Source organism: Salvia miltiorrhiza, chromosome 4 (assembly GCF_028751815.1).
Source record: "Salvia miltiorrhiza cultivar Shanhuang (shh) chromosome 4, IMPLAD_Smil_shh, whole genome shotgun sequence".
In the NCBI taxonomy this organism is placed as follows: domain Eukaryota; kingdom Viridiplantae; phylum Streptophyta; class Magnoliopsida; order Lamiales; family Lamiaceae; genus Salvia; species Salvia miltiorrhiza.
This window is the reverse complement of record NC_080390.1, coordinates 53,027,855-53,045,662: the sequence shown is the minus strand read 5'-3', so window position 1 is coordinate 53,045,662 and position 17,808 is coordinate 53,027,855. Positions and strand designations below refer to the sequence as shown.

The following is a 17,808-nucleotide window of genomic DNA, read 5'->3' as shown; positions in this document are numbered from 1 at the left end:
AATAAGTAATCCAAGTGAGACTTCTACACCACACAACAATGAGAAAATAACTACATGCAGATGAGATCACTATTTATCCACACAAAAATTGAAAAATTACACCGCATGCATGCGAGATTAAACCTAAGACCTCTCACAGAGTGATCAGGGCCGTTTTTGACAAAAAATGGGTCCAGGGCGAAACGATAAAAATGGGCCCTTTATTCACCATCATAAAAACACACAAAAAAAAACACTTTTTTAAAAATCATATATAAAATTTCGGTAAAAAAATATTAATAATTTTTTTAAAAAAATGACTTATTCTCGCCTTTTTTACTTGCATAGTCATCTATAGGAACATTTGTTTCAATTTTTTTAAGATATCTTTTTCAATACAAAAAATTGCTAAACTATTTAATCTTTTTTGCCATATCAATGTTTTTAAATATGTCTTCAACAATTTTAATTTCCATAAACTCTTCTCGGCCGAAGCTACGGTTACAGACATATATATATAGTCAACAATATTGCAACATTTGGATAACAATTTGTGATTTCATAAATTCAAGAATTTCAATAGTTGAAGTTATTTTATTTGGTAATTTCATTTGTAATATTTTTAATTCAATAAATAAATCATCTAACTCGTATCATGAGTAAAAGTAGATTTCAAATTAACACATTAAATGTCTTAATTTTTCACTATCCAAATATTTTAAAGTTTTCGAATCAAACGAAAAACTAAATATATGATCAAACGATTTCATTTCTTTAAATCTACATTTTAAAGAAGCAATCGTTATTTCCACAACAACTACAAAATATTCAAATTCTAAATGACATTTTATTGAAAATATTGGCTCCATATTCATATTAGATGCAAAACTCTTAGCAATAGTCAAACTTGTATTAGATATTAGATCTTCTTCTAATTGTTTCATGACAGAGTCAATGCCCATAGTATACACAAAAAATGATATTAGACCTTAGTATATATAAGAGAATATAAAAATTTTTGGGCCCCCGAAAATGATGGGCTCTGAGCGATCGCCCATGCTGGCCCGTCCTCAAAGACAGCCCTGAGAGTGATAGATGAGAAATTTTGAGTGTCTTAACTTTATCACTTGAGCTAGCTAGGCCTCGTTGATATATGTGATTGAAGTTTTTATTTGATCATTTTGGTAATATTTTGTTTGAGAGATGATCCTTCTCGCGACTTGTAAACCTATAGTCCACTAATAATGCATATCGTATTGAAGTGTCAACATACTTTAACTCATCTGTTATTCCTCAAAGTTGAAACCTTTTTCCTAAAATAAATTTTTTTTAATCATTATTAATATTTGCACCAAACAATTACAGCGCATCCTCGTTTGATGTTTGGTACTAGGTTGTCTGCCACTGCCGCGGCGCATACCTCCTCGATTTCTGCTAAAGTTCAAGTATTTAGTAGCTAGCTAGATCTGCAATACTTGACCATATTTAATTATGTGGGATTAAATTTAAATTATCTAACAGATTAGTTATAATTAAAAATTATCAACCAAATATCAATAAAGAAATATACGAGTAGTAGATAACAAGGTCTCATATTTACAAAGACAAACCTAAGAGAATAAAATTTCGTCTTTATTGTTGACAATAAAGTGCAAGACACCTCTCATCATCTGTATAGTTATCGGCTCTATTGGAATTAATTAATCTCATGAGTTAAAAAGAACAAAGAATTAATTCATCTAAAGTAATTTTAACTTTTATTTGATTGAAAATATTTAATGAAAATGATCAAGTTTGAGATAGTATTCGACTATATATAAGAATTAATATAAAGTCATTTTAAGTTTTATTTGTATCTAATTTAATTTGTATTATTAAGTTTTGAAATAAATTTAGCATGACATAGGGGGTGTTTGGATGAGCGTATAATTAGCTTCTTAGGGGGGTGTATTCGTTGTGGATTTCCACAGACTTTAAAAAGTCCATGAAATTTAAATTCCATTGAATTCACATAGATTCCAGACGACTTTCAAAGAATTCCTGGTTGGATTTCACCCCGATTTTCACTGATTTTCGAAGACTTTACGAGATAATTTTGGAATTGAATTCCATGAAACCAACGCCCGCGGAGTCCTAGCACCGCTGGGAATAAGTGGAATAAGTGGGTTTCAGTGAGTGCTGAGTTCCGGCGCTCGCTGGCTTCTTGGCCGCGGGCGCTGGAACTCAGCGCTCGCTTAAAACTTCATGGATTTCAATTCTCGTGGTTCTTGGCCGGATTTCGTCGTGTGTATTTTTTGGATGAAATCCATGAAAGTCATTCCGGATTTTAAGTCAATGGAATAACGAATACACCTAGATTTGTATGGATTTTAAAAAGTCTTGAACGAATACACCCAGATTTATATGGACTTTTAAAAGTCTTGAACGAATACACCCAGACTTTTAAAATCCATAGAAATCCATCAAATTCCACAACGAATACACCCCCCTTAAACTTATAAAATTCTTGAAAATGTTTGTCCCAAAAAAAAGTTGTGAACCACAACTTATTTTTCTCTCTTTAGTTTATTTTTTCCAACATATATATATATTCCCCTTCAATTTTCTCTCTCTAATTAGGATTTTTTGTTTTTTATTTATTATTTGTAAGTTCAATTATTCGAATATTTTAACCAAATTTTCATGAAATTGTATTATCCTAGGCTCTATTAATGGTAAGTTTGAGAATTAAATTCATTTTCATCTTTTAATTGTATCATCATGGTGCATAATTGCAAAATCCCTTTTCACACTTTGTTGGAAGCACTGTTTTTTTTGGGGAGGGGGGGGGGGGGTTATTTAGAGTAATTAATTATTGGAAGCACTGTTAAAATGTTTAAAGTTTAAACCCCCATGAATATAGATCTTTCAAAATTTTGATCCAACTCTCTTCTATGAAATATGCATACAGCATACCGTTCAATTTATGCGTTATTCTCGCATTTATATCCTAATCATTTTTGGGTCCTCCATATTATATTGATTGTTTTAGATATTAATTTAAAGTCTCCTTTAAAAATCAATTATTGGTACAAATATATGAGTAACGCACCATAAACAATCCATCAGGAAAGATAAAAGACCGTTCATATATACAATATAAAACGATAAACGAAAATGTGAAAAATTAAAATGATCAGTAAAGAAAAAGAGAGAGAGAGAGAGAGCATAGTGGTATATGCTGAATCCCAGGTTTAGCGTCGCAAATAATCATACAAATTAGAGCAAAGTAATAATATGTTAATTTTGTACCTAACAAGTAGTAGTATTTTATTTTATAACTGAAAAACAAAATAAAAATACGAAACATTACCTCATAAGAGAGAGGAAAAGCAGTAGTTGTGCAGTTGCAGGAAATAGATCTAGAGAGAGAAAGGCAGAGATTGAGTCGATAATTGCTAATGCAGCATCATCAGGATTCACCAATATACACAATTAATGTGCAGAGTGAGAATCCTGATGGCGCTGCATTTGCCATATAACGACTTTTGCTGTATCTAATCTTAAACAAACCCTAATTTCACCTCTCTCTCTCTCTCTGCCCCCAAATTAACTTTTGCACAGAATCTGACTGCTGACAACAGGATCTTGATGGACAAATGAGATCAACATATGATGATATGAATCTAAATTATAAACTATTAATTGATTCCGATTAAGAGAAACCAATTAAACCCTGTGTTGAAAGAGATGTGTGTGTGTGTGTGAGAGAGAGAGAGAGAGAACAGAAAGTACATGAAGGTATGGATAGATGCCAACGCTTAGCTTCGACGTCCTAGGTTTTATACTAGGTTTTCGGCTTATTTGGGGTGGTTTTGGCATCTACCTTCATCCAATAAATGTACCAAAATATTCCCTTTTTAATTCAATTTTAGTTGAGTAGTATATACATGCTTAATAGTCGTTGATGTACCAAAAAAAGGTATGGATAGATGCCAGGTTAGCGGAGCGCGGTATGTTGGTGAGACACTTCTGTTTTAATTAATAAGTCGAAGATTCAAGTCGTCTAGAGAATTGAAGTGTGAGTGTGGTTTTCCTTTCTTATACGTATGGATTACTACGTCACAACATTACAAAATAATCAATAAAAATATTTTTTTCTTAACAAATTAATTACCTAATAGAATAGCTAGATGTAGTGAGCGAGATCTTTTTTTAACTATACCAAAGAAATATAAAACACTCACACACTAATTCTAGCTTATTCGAATTTTGATTTATTAGTTAAAGGAAAAACGTATAATTAATAGGCTGTGATTTATAGTCACTAGTGAGCAAGATCTATGATACTGGAAGATTCTTCGATTACTGAAAAAGAAATAAAAAAGAAACCTTATTGAAAAGAAAATTGGTATTTTCATGTAAACTCGCATTAAGTATATATATAATTCTTTAATAAAATGTCATTTCGTATGTAAAAATATACGTGCGAGTGACGATAAGTGACACACAAATAACAATATAACACATATTACCTAACAACTAAAGTTTTACCAATGAAATGATACTAGCTAGCTAGTCGTATCCAATAATTGGAGGTTATTTATTTGACTATATATAAAAGATATATATAATGATTGCTTAAACCTTCTATATTTTATGAACTTATTTATTTGTCAAATCATTACACAGAAATCTGCATACGTACACATGGCTTGGACTTTAGAGTTCAATTAAATTGCAGCCCGTTTGATGATTAAAAAACGTGCATGTGTCTTAGGAATTTTATCACGACGTCTACATCAAATTAATACTAATAAACCAAATATTAAGTTTTTTTTTTTTTTTTTGAAGAATCAAATGTGTATATATATATGTCCGTACATCTAGATCTGAACTTAAATAATAGTAGTATATGATAGTAGGGTTTATACTTGATGATAATTAAAACTGATTTTTTGAATAACTAATTCAATTTATTTCAGTTTTATCGCAATAATGAAAATATTAGTTAATAGTAATAAGTATTTAATGTTTTTTAACAAATTTTGTTGTTTGGTCTGATGATGTAATAATTTGGAAGTTAGACTTTCCGGTCTTGTTCACATATATTGTTCATCGTGATCTAATAGTATAGATAATGTTCCGTATTTTTCCTAAAACAAATATTTGGTGATGATAAAACCCTAGATAATATGTGCGCGCACACACAATTGTCGCTCCATTAATTAGTTTTTTTCATGGAAGATAGACTTTATCACTTAATTGCACCACTCTCTCGTAACATTAATCTTTTCATGGAAGAATCAAAACTAAAATAAATTCTTACACACTTAGTTAGGAAAATGAGATGATATATCCATGTGCACGGATTATTGAAATTTGTTGTGCAAAAAGACAAGAAAATACATGAGACTTCGATCTCACATGATTTTGTTTCATTTATTGGAGTCTAATGCATTTCTTAGCAGCTAAGTTAGGCATAATCACATGCCCCAAACCACATTGCACAAAGTTTTTTAGATATATTTCGGATTCTCTGATTTGTGTATTCAGGCAAAATCTTTGCTTTCACACACCTTGACTCTTTCAACTTGGAACTATTTTATTTCAAACGATAATTCATGTTTCTTAATTAGAATCCAGGCAACAATTCTTGGATCTATTAGCTTAATTTGATATTGATATTTTATAAAGTAATATTTAGTTAAATGTATATAATTTATGGCCCAGATTTTGGAATATTTTTCTAGAAAAATGACAATAACTTTTGTTTATTTTCTTTTTAAATCTCAAACTTTTTAAGAAATATACAAATTTTGTTATCGTGTTGAGTCTACAATAAGTTAATTAATGAATGCAATTTACAATATAAATTCGAAATAGAATAGTTAATTATAAGTTTTTTGATGCCGAATTCTCGATTGAGGGTCAAAATTAAAACTTTTTGCTAACAAATAATTAAACCATTAAGAATTTTAAGATTTACGCCAAAGAGACATAGTTCAAATGACATAACTGAGGCACCACATGATTCTCTTTTACGCTTGTGTACGGTGTATTATATTTCTCAATTTTGTGTGATGTAAAGGTCCATGTATGATGTAGAGCCGGCGTAGAGGTCTCGCATATATCCCGTCTGTGTGTGGTGTATTATATTTCTCACCTTAATTTGTGTGGCAGGTCATGCCTGCATATGGTGTAGTACACTTTTCTACCTTTGTGTGGTGTAGAGGTCCTGCATATTTAGTAGTATATATTTTTTACCTTTGTGTGATGAGTCCCACATATTTTTCACACATTTGTGTGATATAAGCGTCTCATTTGTATGTGATGTAATGGCTTATTTATATATATACCTTATGTAATTAAAAAAAAAAAAGAATTTTAAGACTTACGACCCAAAGAATTATACTCCTTCTGTCCCCCAAATAATTTCCTAACTTTTCTTTTGGTCATCCCTCAAATAATTTTTCTTTCTATTTTAAGACACTGCTCATCACTAATAAATAATTACCCACTCCGTCTCACGAAGCATGACCCAGTTTCCTTTTTGGTCCGTCCCATGAAGCTTGACATGTTTCCTTTTTTGGCAAAAAAATTACCTTTTATTCACCTTTTCACTTTCTCACCTACCACACTTAACACACAAAATGTCAATTTATTAATTTCTGTGCCGAAAAAAACTAGGTCATGTTTAACGGGACGAAGGGAATAATAATTTTATTTTAAAACTCGTGTTCCTCTCTCTTAAGAAGTTATTCAGGGGATTGAGGGTGTACTAGATTATAATAGGAAATTAAAACTCCATTTCAGCAATGTGACAGTGACACTTGCTAACTTTTGTGCACTAAGCTTAACTTTCAATTTTTGTCTTATTTAATTTGATTCAGTTTAATGTCAAATTAATTAAGATCCAGTTGAAGCCACACCAGTTAGTATTTTGATGACTCGACCATTTTTTTAAAGATGACCCAATATGCTTACCATTTTTTAATGGATGACCTATATGCAGCAGCCTACATATTTAAGTACGAGATTTTATACTAGATTTTATGAAAAGTACGAGTTTTTTTTTTTTTTAATTCACAAAATAGTCTGTATATATTATATATAGGCTTATAGCTCAACTCTAATAGAGCAAAGCCTAAAATAGTCAAAATAAAGGAGCCCTTTGGCAACACTTGTATTAATGGACTTGTTTTTATGAAAGCTTGAAACCTTCTCTAATAATGTGAAATGAAGTCTAAAAGGCCCAAAATAACACCAGCCTTGTTTGCCTTTTTTATCTTATTTTAGGGTTGACTATAATCTCTATCAAAATCTTTGTCCATTTCTCAATTATATTCAAATACTTAAGTTTTATCAATTTTATCCCGATTTTTAATACATGTATTATAAATTCTATCATCACGATTCACGAACAACAAATTACTGCAAAAGGTCTCACGAAATTCAGATATTGATCAAAAGCTTTATGTGTGAATTGTCGATCCATATCCTAAACTTTATCGTCGGATGTTTATTTTTTCGTTGTCAACTTTCCGACTAAATTACTTCGTCACCTGACATGCGGCGACAAAATTAAAAATATGACCAATTATACAATCCGTAGCCCTAACCCACCTTTTTTCGGGTTAAAGGTTTTAAGCCATAACCCACCTTTTTTATCGGTCTATTCGAGTCGACCCGTCAGTTTCAGATTATTTTGATATCCATAGCTAAAATTATACAATCCATACCAATTTATCATTATAATTAATTAATAAACCTTTTATTTTGTATAGATATTAGTATTAGCTGTTTTGAATGACAGTTAGTAACAATCAATACCAATTTCTCATTAATTTTGCAAGATCCCAAAAATTATTATACCAATAAGTAAATTACTAATTAGGTTACTGGATAAGGCAAAATGTGGCCAAAGTTAAGTTTATTTTACCGACAAAATTAGACTCCATATTTTAAAAACATTGAAACTTGGTGCAATATTAATTAATGTTCTAACCCGCAATTTTATAGTGAATTAAATACAAAAGTGTCGAAGACTCAAAGTTAGTGGAAACACAGTAAATTTGTTAAGTTTTAATACAAATATGACATTAATAAATGATGTAATGAAGCTAGAGAAAGGATCAATGAAGAATGCTAAGTATTGAACGAAACAACGAAAACTAAATAAATCAATAAATTTACTGAATACGCCAATAATTTTACTGAACGGACAATGTGCGTGTTTATTCAGTAAATGTCTATTTGTGCGGTCACGTGATTTATTCGATAAAATTATTAACTTATTCAGAATGAAATATATTTACTTCTTCGTAGATCTCTATCCTATAATAATTCCGCATGGATGCATGCACGCACTCTTTCTTTTATCCATCAATAAATAAACGAAACAAACTCTCTAATTTGCCCTAAATATCTCATGTATTTATTAGAGAAACTCGCAAAACAAGATAATCCAGGATTGAGTTCTAAGAGCACTCCCAGCAGAAATCCCAAAATTATGCTCCTATATTCCTCCCTAAAGCTTCCCTATTTAATTTTAGGATCTGGATTTTATAAATGCATACACCAGATCTCCTATTTTCTACATAAAAACAATAATTATGTGTGGGCCCTATTAATTATAAGCTTAAAATAAATTTAGGGTGGGTGTAAATTTAAGATTGAATTTAGGTAGGTGTAAAATTTTTTGTGGGCCCCATCCAATTTAAGGGATCTGCTGGATGCATTTTTTTATCTCATTTTCAATTGTTTTAGCCTAAATTTAGAGTTAGTGATGCATTTAGGTGATCTGCTGGGAGTGCTCTAATACAACTATCCCAACCCTTGGATCTCCTATTTTAATCTTGTATCCTTAAACCAGATACAATTCATAAAAAGGTTAATAATGTTTTATGTCCCGAACTTTCAGCGTTTTCCATAAAATATCCCGAACTTTCATTTTCTCCTAATAAACTCCGAAGTTTCAATTTTTTTCCATAAAATGTCCCGATATATAAAATTCGATGACGAAAAGATGATTTGTCTCGCCGAATGAAATACTTTAGGGATTGTTATTGTTGGAAAATCATATTAGGAACCAGCATTGTTGGAAAACGTTGAAAGTTCGGAGTTTTTTGTCATCTTTTCGTCTTTGAATTTTGTATAACGGGACATTTTATGGAAAAAACTAAAAGTTCGGTGTTTATTAGGAGAAAATAAAAGTTCGAAACATTTTATAGAAAATGCTGAAAGTTCTCGACATAAAACACTATTAACCCTTCATAAAACCACCATTTCAAAATGGCCCTCTTCATTGAAGCTTGCTCTCATTCTTCAAAAGTCCAAACCGAATCAAAAAATCACATGCACCAAAGCTTGCCCTCAATCTGCTGCCATGAAGGGGTCTATATCACCATAATCAGCTACTATAGGTTCCAATTGTGTTGGGTCCTCGTCCTCGTCCTCGTCCTCGTCTTCTGCTGCAAAAAAAGCAAAGATAGAACCTTTTTGCTGGCCACCACATACTAGTACTTCCAATAGTCATATCTAAATAGCTCAGTGATTGCAAAGGACATTCAATAAATGGTGATAATTATCAACCAGTGCATCAGACATTAGCAAAAGAGCAGCTTAAAACCTTTCAAAACATGTCCCTTTCACAAGGAAAAAAAACTCTCAAATATGTCTTCTAGAGAGCACCCCGTGCATGAACAGATCATCAAACGCTCCATAAAAATAAATGAACAATGTATAAGGAATGCCAAACACACCAACCTAAAGCATAATCAAATCATCTATGATCTTTTTCCCTTTTTTCTAAACCATATCTCTGTATATTGCACCTTTACTAAGGATACTTGCCAACTTCTTATCGATTAAAAGACAGTTTGCTTCTTTCTTACAGTCTAGCCAAATCTCTTATGATGCAACAAAGCACCCCGAAAAAATTGTAGTGATTTTGACCAATTGATGAAAGGAATAAGATGATCCAAGTAGGATCTAAAAGTTCAATATAATAACATAAGGAAAGGGATTATGGAGCAGGCATATGCTGCTAAAATTTAGAAAAGCAAATAAATTTTTAGATTCAATAAAGCTAGCCTAACATTCAATGAGAGACAACACATACCTTTTCCCTGCCCTATTACCAGTAGAGCCAATACTTGGGTGTGATAATGATTGACCATGTGATGCAGGCATACCTTTGAATCCCCACCTTTTCATGCCACCCTATAAACAGAATAAAGCTAATTTATTGTTGTTCAGGTCATGGAGAAAGGTCATTTTTCAAAAGACTGACATGCATTTCTCAGCATATATTACTTAAGCAAGCCAGGACAAAGACGAGAAAAATAATCAACTTCAAGATTTTCCAATACATGACAGGTATTATTTCATAGGAACATTCTCTGTGTTCTTGATGGAGCACAGTAATTACCTTGCCTCAGGTAAAGAGATGCAAATAGATTCTTCTGTCTAAAAATAAAAATGCATTATTTTAGTTCATTTTGATGAACTAAACATTGTATCTCGTTATACAAATAGCAATACATATTAACACACACAAACAGATAGATCAAAGAATGTTGCATCTGACTTGTTGGAGCCCTGAATTACCTCAAAGTAAACAGTTTCTTTCAGTAGAGATTCGACAAGTTAATCAATTTATACAGATAGTTAAGCACATTACAGAAGTACTGTTCACCATTCAATCATCCCTGAAGTTTCCATCAATCAAATTAAACAAAATGCAGAGAAGAAATACTATGAATGAAACAGATAAAGATTACAGGTGAAAAAAAGAATTCACTGTCACCTGAAACCCCTTCCCTTTTGTAATTCCGGTTACATCAACATGTTTGCCTGGAACAAAATGGCGGATATCTAGTGTCGTTCCGACAGGAAGAAGAGCATCCTCAGTCACTGGAAACTCCCTGAGCTTCCTTTTCATGGGCACACCTTGGGCTCTAAAATGACCTACTTCAGGCTCTCTCAAATGCTTCTCTTTTTTTTTTGTCCACATCCAATCTAGCTACCACCATACGACTAAATGTTAAACCCATTGAGGAGTTGAAATCACATAAATAAATAAAAAAGCATTGTCCAGAGACATTTAGAATATATTAAGCCAATTTTGACTGATCATAAACTGCACATTCCACATTACTAGTGTTCCCACATACTAGATAAGGACCGAGAAGTTCCAAAAATCAACTTTATCAACTTAGCACCTTGGGAAAATGATGTAAGAGCAAGAAAATAGGACCCTTTGAACTGGAAATGCAAACAACTCAGGCTGATGTTCAAAATAGAAACACTTTAAAGGCCATTTGTTCTTGTGTGCCAACCATTCCTTTACTTACACAAACAATCAGCTGAATTAAGACATTTACTGAAACAACCATTCCCCATGCCACTAGGTGAGGATCCAACCCCTAAACAGGAGTTCCAAACATCAATTTGATCAACTTAAGCACAGCAACAAAACAAATGCCCAGGCTGATGTTCAAGATAGAAATTGTAAATGCTTTATAAGAAGACCCAGAAACAATTATATATATTGTATTGAACAAGTAGAAAGAAAAAGGAAATTTCTGTGCGAATATGAACCTGAAGCGCACAAAGGCCTAATCTCTCTCTCTCTCTCTCTCTCTCTCTCTCTCTCTCTCATGTCACCGGCGCTTCAAGATTTTCCAAAATAATCAATTAAGACAACTCTAAATTTCAAGATTAAGTGAACTTAAGGTTAAGGTCTCTGAAAACTCTGAGTTTGCTAAGACATTAATTTCAATATTCAAAGATTCCGTTTTTGACCAACCATGAAGCGAAGAATAACACTCCACTCTACTCTACATCCCATTTATATTAGCATGTTTTTCTTTTTCTCATATCTAAGATAATGTGTTTTTACTCATATTTATTAATACACTATTATTTAATTCTTTAATTTTCTCAAACTTTAATTCATCATTAAATAATAAATATGAACATATTAAAAAATTTACTTGTATATTTTTAATTTAAATTAATTTTCTTAATTTCTGTGCAAATCACAGCCTAGCTATATAAATAAGACGGAAGAAATATAGGCAGATCCAATTAGATGACTTAAATTATATTTTAAATAAAAAAATTAAATAAATATATTTTTTAATATATATTTAATTTATCTAAACATATTTTATTCAAATACTACTACTACTACCCTTTTTAATTTAAATCTCCGTCTTAAATTATGGAAAAACAAATAAAGTGGCATTCTTTATCTATGTGTGTGTGTGTGCGTGCAATGTGCAATAATTGCAATTTCGAATCGGGTCCAAATGATTGAGTTTTGGCCCAAAACATTGCTCTCTGACATAAAAGTCCAGTATGTGACCCAACCACCAGTCATGCACAAATAATCATGATTTTTTAAAACTTTTAAAATATGCCCAATAATAATAATTAGTACTCCCTCCGTCCGTGAATTAAAGCCCCATTTACTGTTGGGCACGGAGACTAAGAAAGCTGAAAAAGGTGTTGTAGGTAAAAGATAAGGGTAGTGGTTAAAATATTAAATTACTTTTACTAATCTATGATTATGAGATACTTTTGCTTTATTAAATTATTCTCTTTTTTCCCCTCCTCTCTCTGTTCTCATTGAACAAATCAAACAAATCGAAAAAATGAACAAATCGAAAAACCCAACTTCAGTGAACAAATCGAACAAATCGAAAAAATGAAATTCAGTGAACAAATCGAAAAACCCAACTGTTCTCATAAATGAAATTCAGTGAACAAATCGAACAAATCGAAAAACCCAACAAATCGAACAATCGGCAACAACTGCTCCGATTCAGAGAAGAGGAAGGCCGCCGCCTTGGATTCCGGCAACAACCGCTCCGATCCAATGAAGGGGAAGGCCGCCGCCGAGAACCACCTCTGGTCGTTGTCCGATTCAGAGAGATCGAAGCCCGGTGCTTCGGATTCCGGCGAGATCTGCTCCGATTCAGAGATAGGAAGGTGCGGCGGCTCGGTTTCAGCCATCAACCACGGCGCCAATTCACAGAGATCAGAGGTCGGGGTTTCCGGCACAATCGATTCAATTTCAAAGGGATGATCCATGGAGTAACACAACAATGGTAGATTTAGGAAGAACAAGAGAGAGACGATGCAAAGAGAGAAGAACCCGATGAAAAAGCCACAGGCTGCCACTACCCATGCGGCGCCGGCCGCCGCAGCATCGTCAGCCCAACTTCTGGCCTCTGACAACCTCCCCCTCTCCTCGTCACTCATCCCCAAAACCAAAGGTAAACAAAAGAATTTCACAAATGGGCTCCAATTCAGAGATTTCGAAGCCCGACGCTTCGGATTCCGGCCGGAACATGTCCGATTCAGAGAGATCGAAGCCCGTTGCTTCGGATTCCGCCAAGAACGACGCCGATTCAGAGAGATCGAAGCCCGCTGCTTCTAATTCCGGCATCGTCGACTCCAACTCAGAGAGATTGAAGGTCGGGAATTCGGCCGGACACTCAAAATGAAGACGAGAGAGAGAGAGTTTCATGGAATTCGGCCGAACACTCAAAATGAAGACGAGAGAGAGAGAGTTTAATGAAGACGAGAGAGAGAGAGTTTCATGGATAATTAGGGGAATGATTAGTTAGTTAATTAAATGGGGTAAAAAATGAGGTGGGATAATTAATGGCAAAGGGTAGTAATTTAAAGTAAAGAGGGAGGGTAAAATGGTACAAAAAGGCAAATGGGGCTTTAATTCGCGGACAAATATTTAGAGGCAAATGGGGCTTTAATTCGCGGACGGAGGGAGTATAACAAATCACGGGAATTTTTATGAATATAAAATAAAATCGTACAAAACAAAATAGTGGCTTAAATGGGTTGAGTATATTATTTATATACGAAATACAATTAACAAAGTTTACAGTATTATTTTTTAAAGTGGTGGAATGAATGTTATTTATATACTCTGTTATTTATGCGAGTATAAAAAAAGAAAATATGTAGTGATTTATGCGAGTATACAAAAGAAAATATGCGAGTATAGAAAAACAAAATCGTGATTTGCGCGAGTATAAAAAAAGAAAATATGACAAGAAACTTACAGTTATTTATATACTCTGTTTGTCTATGAAAATTGTAGTGTAGTTTGAAGGCATGATTTAAATAAATAATTGAGAAATGTATATAAACTATAAAGCGAAGAAAATAATCCTTCAATTTTTTTTGTGTTAAATGATAGAGTTTTTATAAATATATTAAGTAGTGTGAATGAGGTTTAAAATAGGGTTAATTGTCAATAAAATACTAAACTTTCATTCAATTTTGGTTTTGCACACAAACTTTGAACTATGGCGTGATAATTACTAAACTTTTAATGTTATCTGATTTTGCAACTAATCCAAATTTCGGCCAAATACCAAGTTAATATGAAATATGGTGTGCCAATTTTGGCGTAGCGTATTTATTCTTGCGTGACAATTAGTTGGTAAAATAATATTTTTTATTTAATTTTCTTATCAATAAAAAAAGAACACAAAGCAAATAACTCAAATTGTCAATAATTTAAAATATCAAATCAAATAATAGTAGTATTTTTTTAGTTGAATTAATTAATTGAATAAATTCAATAATAGTAAGGGGTTCTTCGAATTTAGGTGTGTCAACTAAAGAATATTTTAATTATCAATAACTTAATATATCTACATGATAAATTTTATTAAATTTTCATTATCTAAAGATTAATTTTTTATATACTATATATTTATAATATTTGAATGACTTCTATTGTATATATTGGAGTAATAAGTTTTGTAATAATGAACTAAAAAAAGTAGATTTAAACGTGTGAATTACCACTTATTTAATTTGATATATTAAGTTATTGAAAATTTAGGTTATTTGCTTTGTGTTTCTTTTTTAATTGATAATTTATTATCAATAAATACGCCACGTCAAATGTTGGTACGCCATATTAGTCTCATATTTGGCCGGAATTTAAATTAATAGCAAAATCAGATAAAATCAAAAGTTTAGCAATTATCACGCTATAGTTCAAAATTTGTGTGCAAAATCAGGATTGGACAAAAGTTCAGTATTTTATGGGCAATTAACCCTTTAAAATATAAGTGGTATTTTGAAAAAAAAAAAGACTATAATTTTCATTGACATACAAAAGCACTAAAGAGAGTAATTATTAACGTGCTTTCAATAAATTATACTCTCTTCGTCCACAAAAGATAGTCATTTTTATCATTTTGGGATATCCACAAAAATTAGTCTATTTCCATTTCTGAAAACTATCAATCACATGGTGGACCATATTCTTCACTCGCAATACAATTAATTATCATTATAAACACTACTTTTTAAGTGAGACCATTTATCCGCTCATAATACAATATCTATTTTTTTATTAAAGTCTGTGTCGTCTAGAACTAATCTTTGTGAAGCTTGGTAACTTCATAATTCCAACATAAGGTAAGTTCTATACACAAGCTGTCTTTACCTTAAGGTAAGGATGTGTTCCATTTAGTTATAAATTTACCATAAAAAAAAAAAGGAATACAAAAAATTCTCTATTTAAAATTTCTTCATCGTTTTTTCTCATTTTATACAAAAGAGAGTTTCATCCTTTCTCATTCCTTATTTTATTCTAAAAAGAGATAATATGTGTCCTCTATTTTTAATGTGATAATGTTATCATTTATTTCTTTGACTGAAAAGAATGAATGAGAAATAGTGAAATTATCATTTTTTAAGAGGAAAAAGAAAGGAGGATAGAGAGAGAGAGAAATTCTTAAATGTGGTAAAAAAAAAAAAAAGGATGAATTCAAATCCTACGACTGATATTCAGTTAAGGGACGGAAATTTGATCTGTATAGTGTATTTGAATGATGGAGGGAATAAAATTTTGACCACATTATTTATATTTTTTTTTTTTGAGGAAACCACATTATTTATATTGATTATATATATAGATATGGAATTAAACATAGACATAAATCTACGGTAGATGGAAGGGCTGAATGTCCAGATGTAAGCATCTAAAATGCCAAGACCCCAAATCAGGTGTTGAAGATTTTGTCTTTCATGGCTACTGCCAGTTAATTAACATTCTGACTGCTTTCAATTTTTTTCTTTTTACCACACACACACACACAGTCAGAGGGAACAGAAATGAAAAAAGCAACCACTTTTCTCTGTGCAATGCTCCACTCTCAATTATTCATCTCTCTCATCGCCCAATTCTACTCGTACTAGATTCTTCCTATTTAAAAAGAAAAAAAAAGCACTAAACTAGAAAACCTATACAGTCTCACAATCAAGAAAGCACATATGTTAACATATATATGGTAATAACAATAATAATATTATATATATTTAATTTCCAGTATCGTTGATGGCGGATGCAGAAAAGGAGAGCGAATATTCTCAGTCATTCGGCGAGAAATGCAGCCATTTGGCGAAGAAGCAGCGCGCCAAGTTCTACATCCTCCGCCGCTGCATCGCCATGCTCCTCTGCTGGCACGACAAGCACGACGATGCTAAAGACCACGACTAGTTTATGTCGTCGTCTGAGACGGGATGAATTTCATCCCGTCTCCTTCAACTAATTCTCGGACCGGTAAGTACCGCAGCACTTTTTTTTTTTGGGATATTTTTGTTAGGAAATTAATTAGTGGTATGTTATTAGTGGAGATGATCATTGTATTATTATTTTGAACGGTGGAGATTGATTTTGTGAGGAGTACTAAGTGCTCTATTACGTTATGTTTCTTTCTATGTATGGATTATTCATAGATATATGGTTTGGATTAAATTTATTTGTTGTGGTGGGCATGTGATGAACTAACTAGCTATATAGTTCTTTGTTATTATCGATCGTCATCTTCCTGCAAGTTTGGTGTTGGCAGATGATATTAATTAACATTAAAAAAAAAAAAAAAACTTTTACTGTGACTGCATCTGAAATATCTGTCTGAAACTGTTTTCATGTAAGAATATCTATAAATATATTGTTGTTTTCATGTAAGAATGGCAAGCTCTCCATGCTGATATTATTATTATTATTATTATTATTATTATTATTATTATTATTATTATTATTATTATTATGAGGAGGAGAAATTAGATTGCGGTATTTTGGTGGGTATAGGAAGGAAGGGTGACGTTTATTTTGATAATAGCAAAATTCCAATCGGTTAGTTGGATGAAGAATTTAGGGCTAAATTCCTATTACAAATTTCCCCTTTTTTTTATTTTCTTAAAATAATACTAAAACGTTTGGTCCAAATTTGGAATAGGCTTCGGTCCACGCTGGCCCTCGTGGATTCGTAGAGGGTGGTTGGAGTTGGGGCTGAGAAAATGGATCTGCATTTATTATTTATATTTATATTTATATTTATGCCCTCCTTAAATATTCAGAATGTTGAATATAAATGATGAGTTGGATTGAGATTCAAACTCGTTAATTCAATTATTAAGCGTTCGACATAGTAATCTGTATATTGAACAGATCAAATAAATCAGCGTGCTTTTTTTTTTGACTTGGGGAAGTTGGGAAGGGGGAGGAGGTTTGAACCCGGGACCTCATTGTTCACACACAGGAGGTCGCACCGCTTGATGTCCCCTTGGAGATAAATCAGCGTGCTTTTAAAAAACTACATACATGGAATTAGCCGTGTAGGATTGTCGAGAATTCGATGACGGTGAAAAAAATATCATTATATTTTATTTCATTTTTATCATATGTTTACTAAAGATGAAAAAAATAAAAAAATATTAGAAAATATTTTCGCACCACTACCCAATATATAATGATATTATTCAATATTAATGAGAAAATGAATGAAAATG

The 17,808-nt window shown here is 32.1% G+C and overlaps 2 protein-coding genes across 6 annotated transcripts; one reads left to right on the top strand and one right to left on the bottom strand.

The window, feature by feature from the left end:
* Positions 1 to 9,134: 9,134 nt before the first annotated feature.
* Positions 9,135 to 11,784, bottom strand: LOC131020528 (50S ribosomal protein L3-2, mitochondrial-like). Of its 5 annotated transcripts, none has more exons than XM_057949396.1 (4): positions 11,563 to 11,784; positions 10,769 to 10,984; positions 10,082 to 10,182; positions 9,135 to 9,431 (listed from the first exon to the last, which is right to left on the bottom strand). In XM_057949396.1, exons 2-4 carry the CDS (start codon positions 10,973 to 10,975, stop codon positions 9,371 to 9,373), a joined length of 369 nt encoding a protein of 122 aa, XP_057805379.1. In that variant the 5' UTR covers positions 10,976 to 10,984; positions 11,563 to 11,784; the 3' UTR covers positions 9,135 to 9,370. The 5 variants fall into 5 exon arrangements, with proteins under 5 accessions (XP_057805379.1, XP_057805376.1, XP_057805377.1 ...); XM_057949393.1 differs by having other exon boundaries at positions 10,769 to 10,980; XM_057949394.1 differs by having other exon boundaries at positions 9,135 to 9,428; positions 10,769 to 10,980.
* A 4,272-nt stretch (positions 11,785 to 16,056) lies between these two features.
* Positions 16,057 to 16,775, top strand: LOC131020527 (small polypeptide DEVIL 16). The gene has a single exon (XM_057949392.1). It carries the CDS (start codon positions 16,352 to 16,354, stop codon positions 16,511 to 16,513), a length of 162 nt encoding a protein of 53 aa, XP_057805375.1. The 5' UTR covers positions 16,057 to 16,351; the 3' UTR covers positions 16,514 to 16,775.
* Positions 16,776 to 17,808: the final 1,033 nt, after the last annotated feature.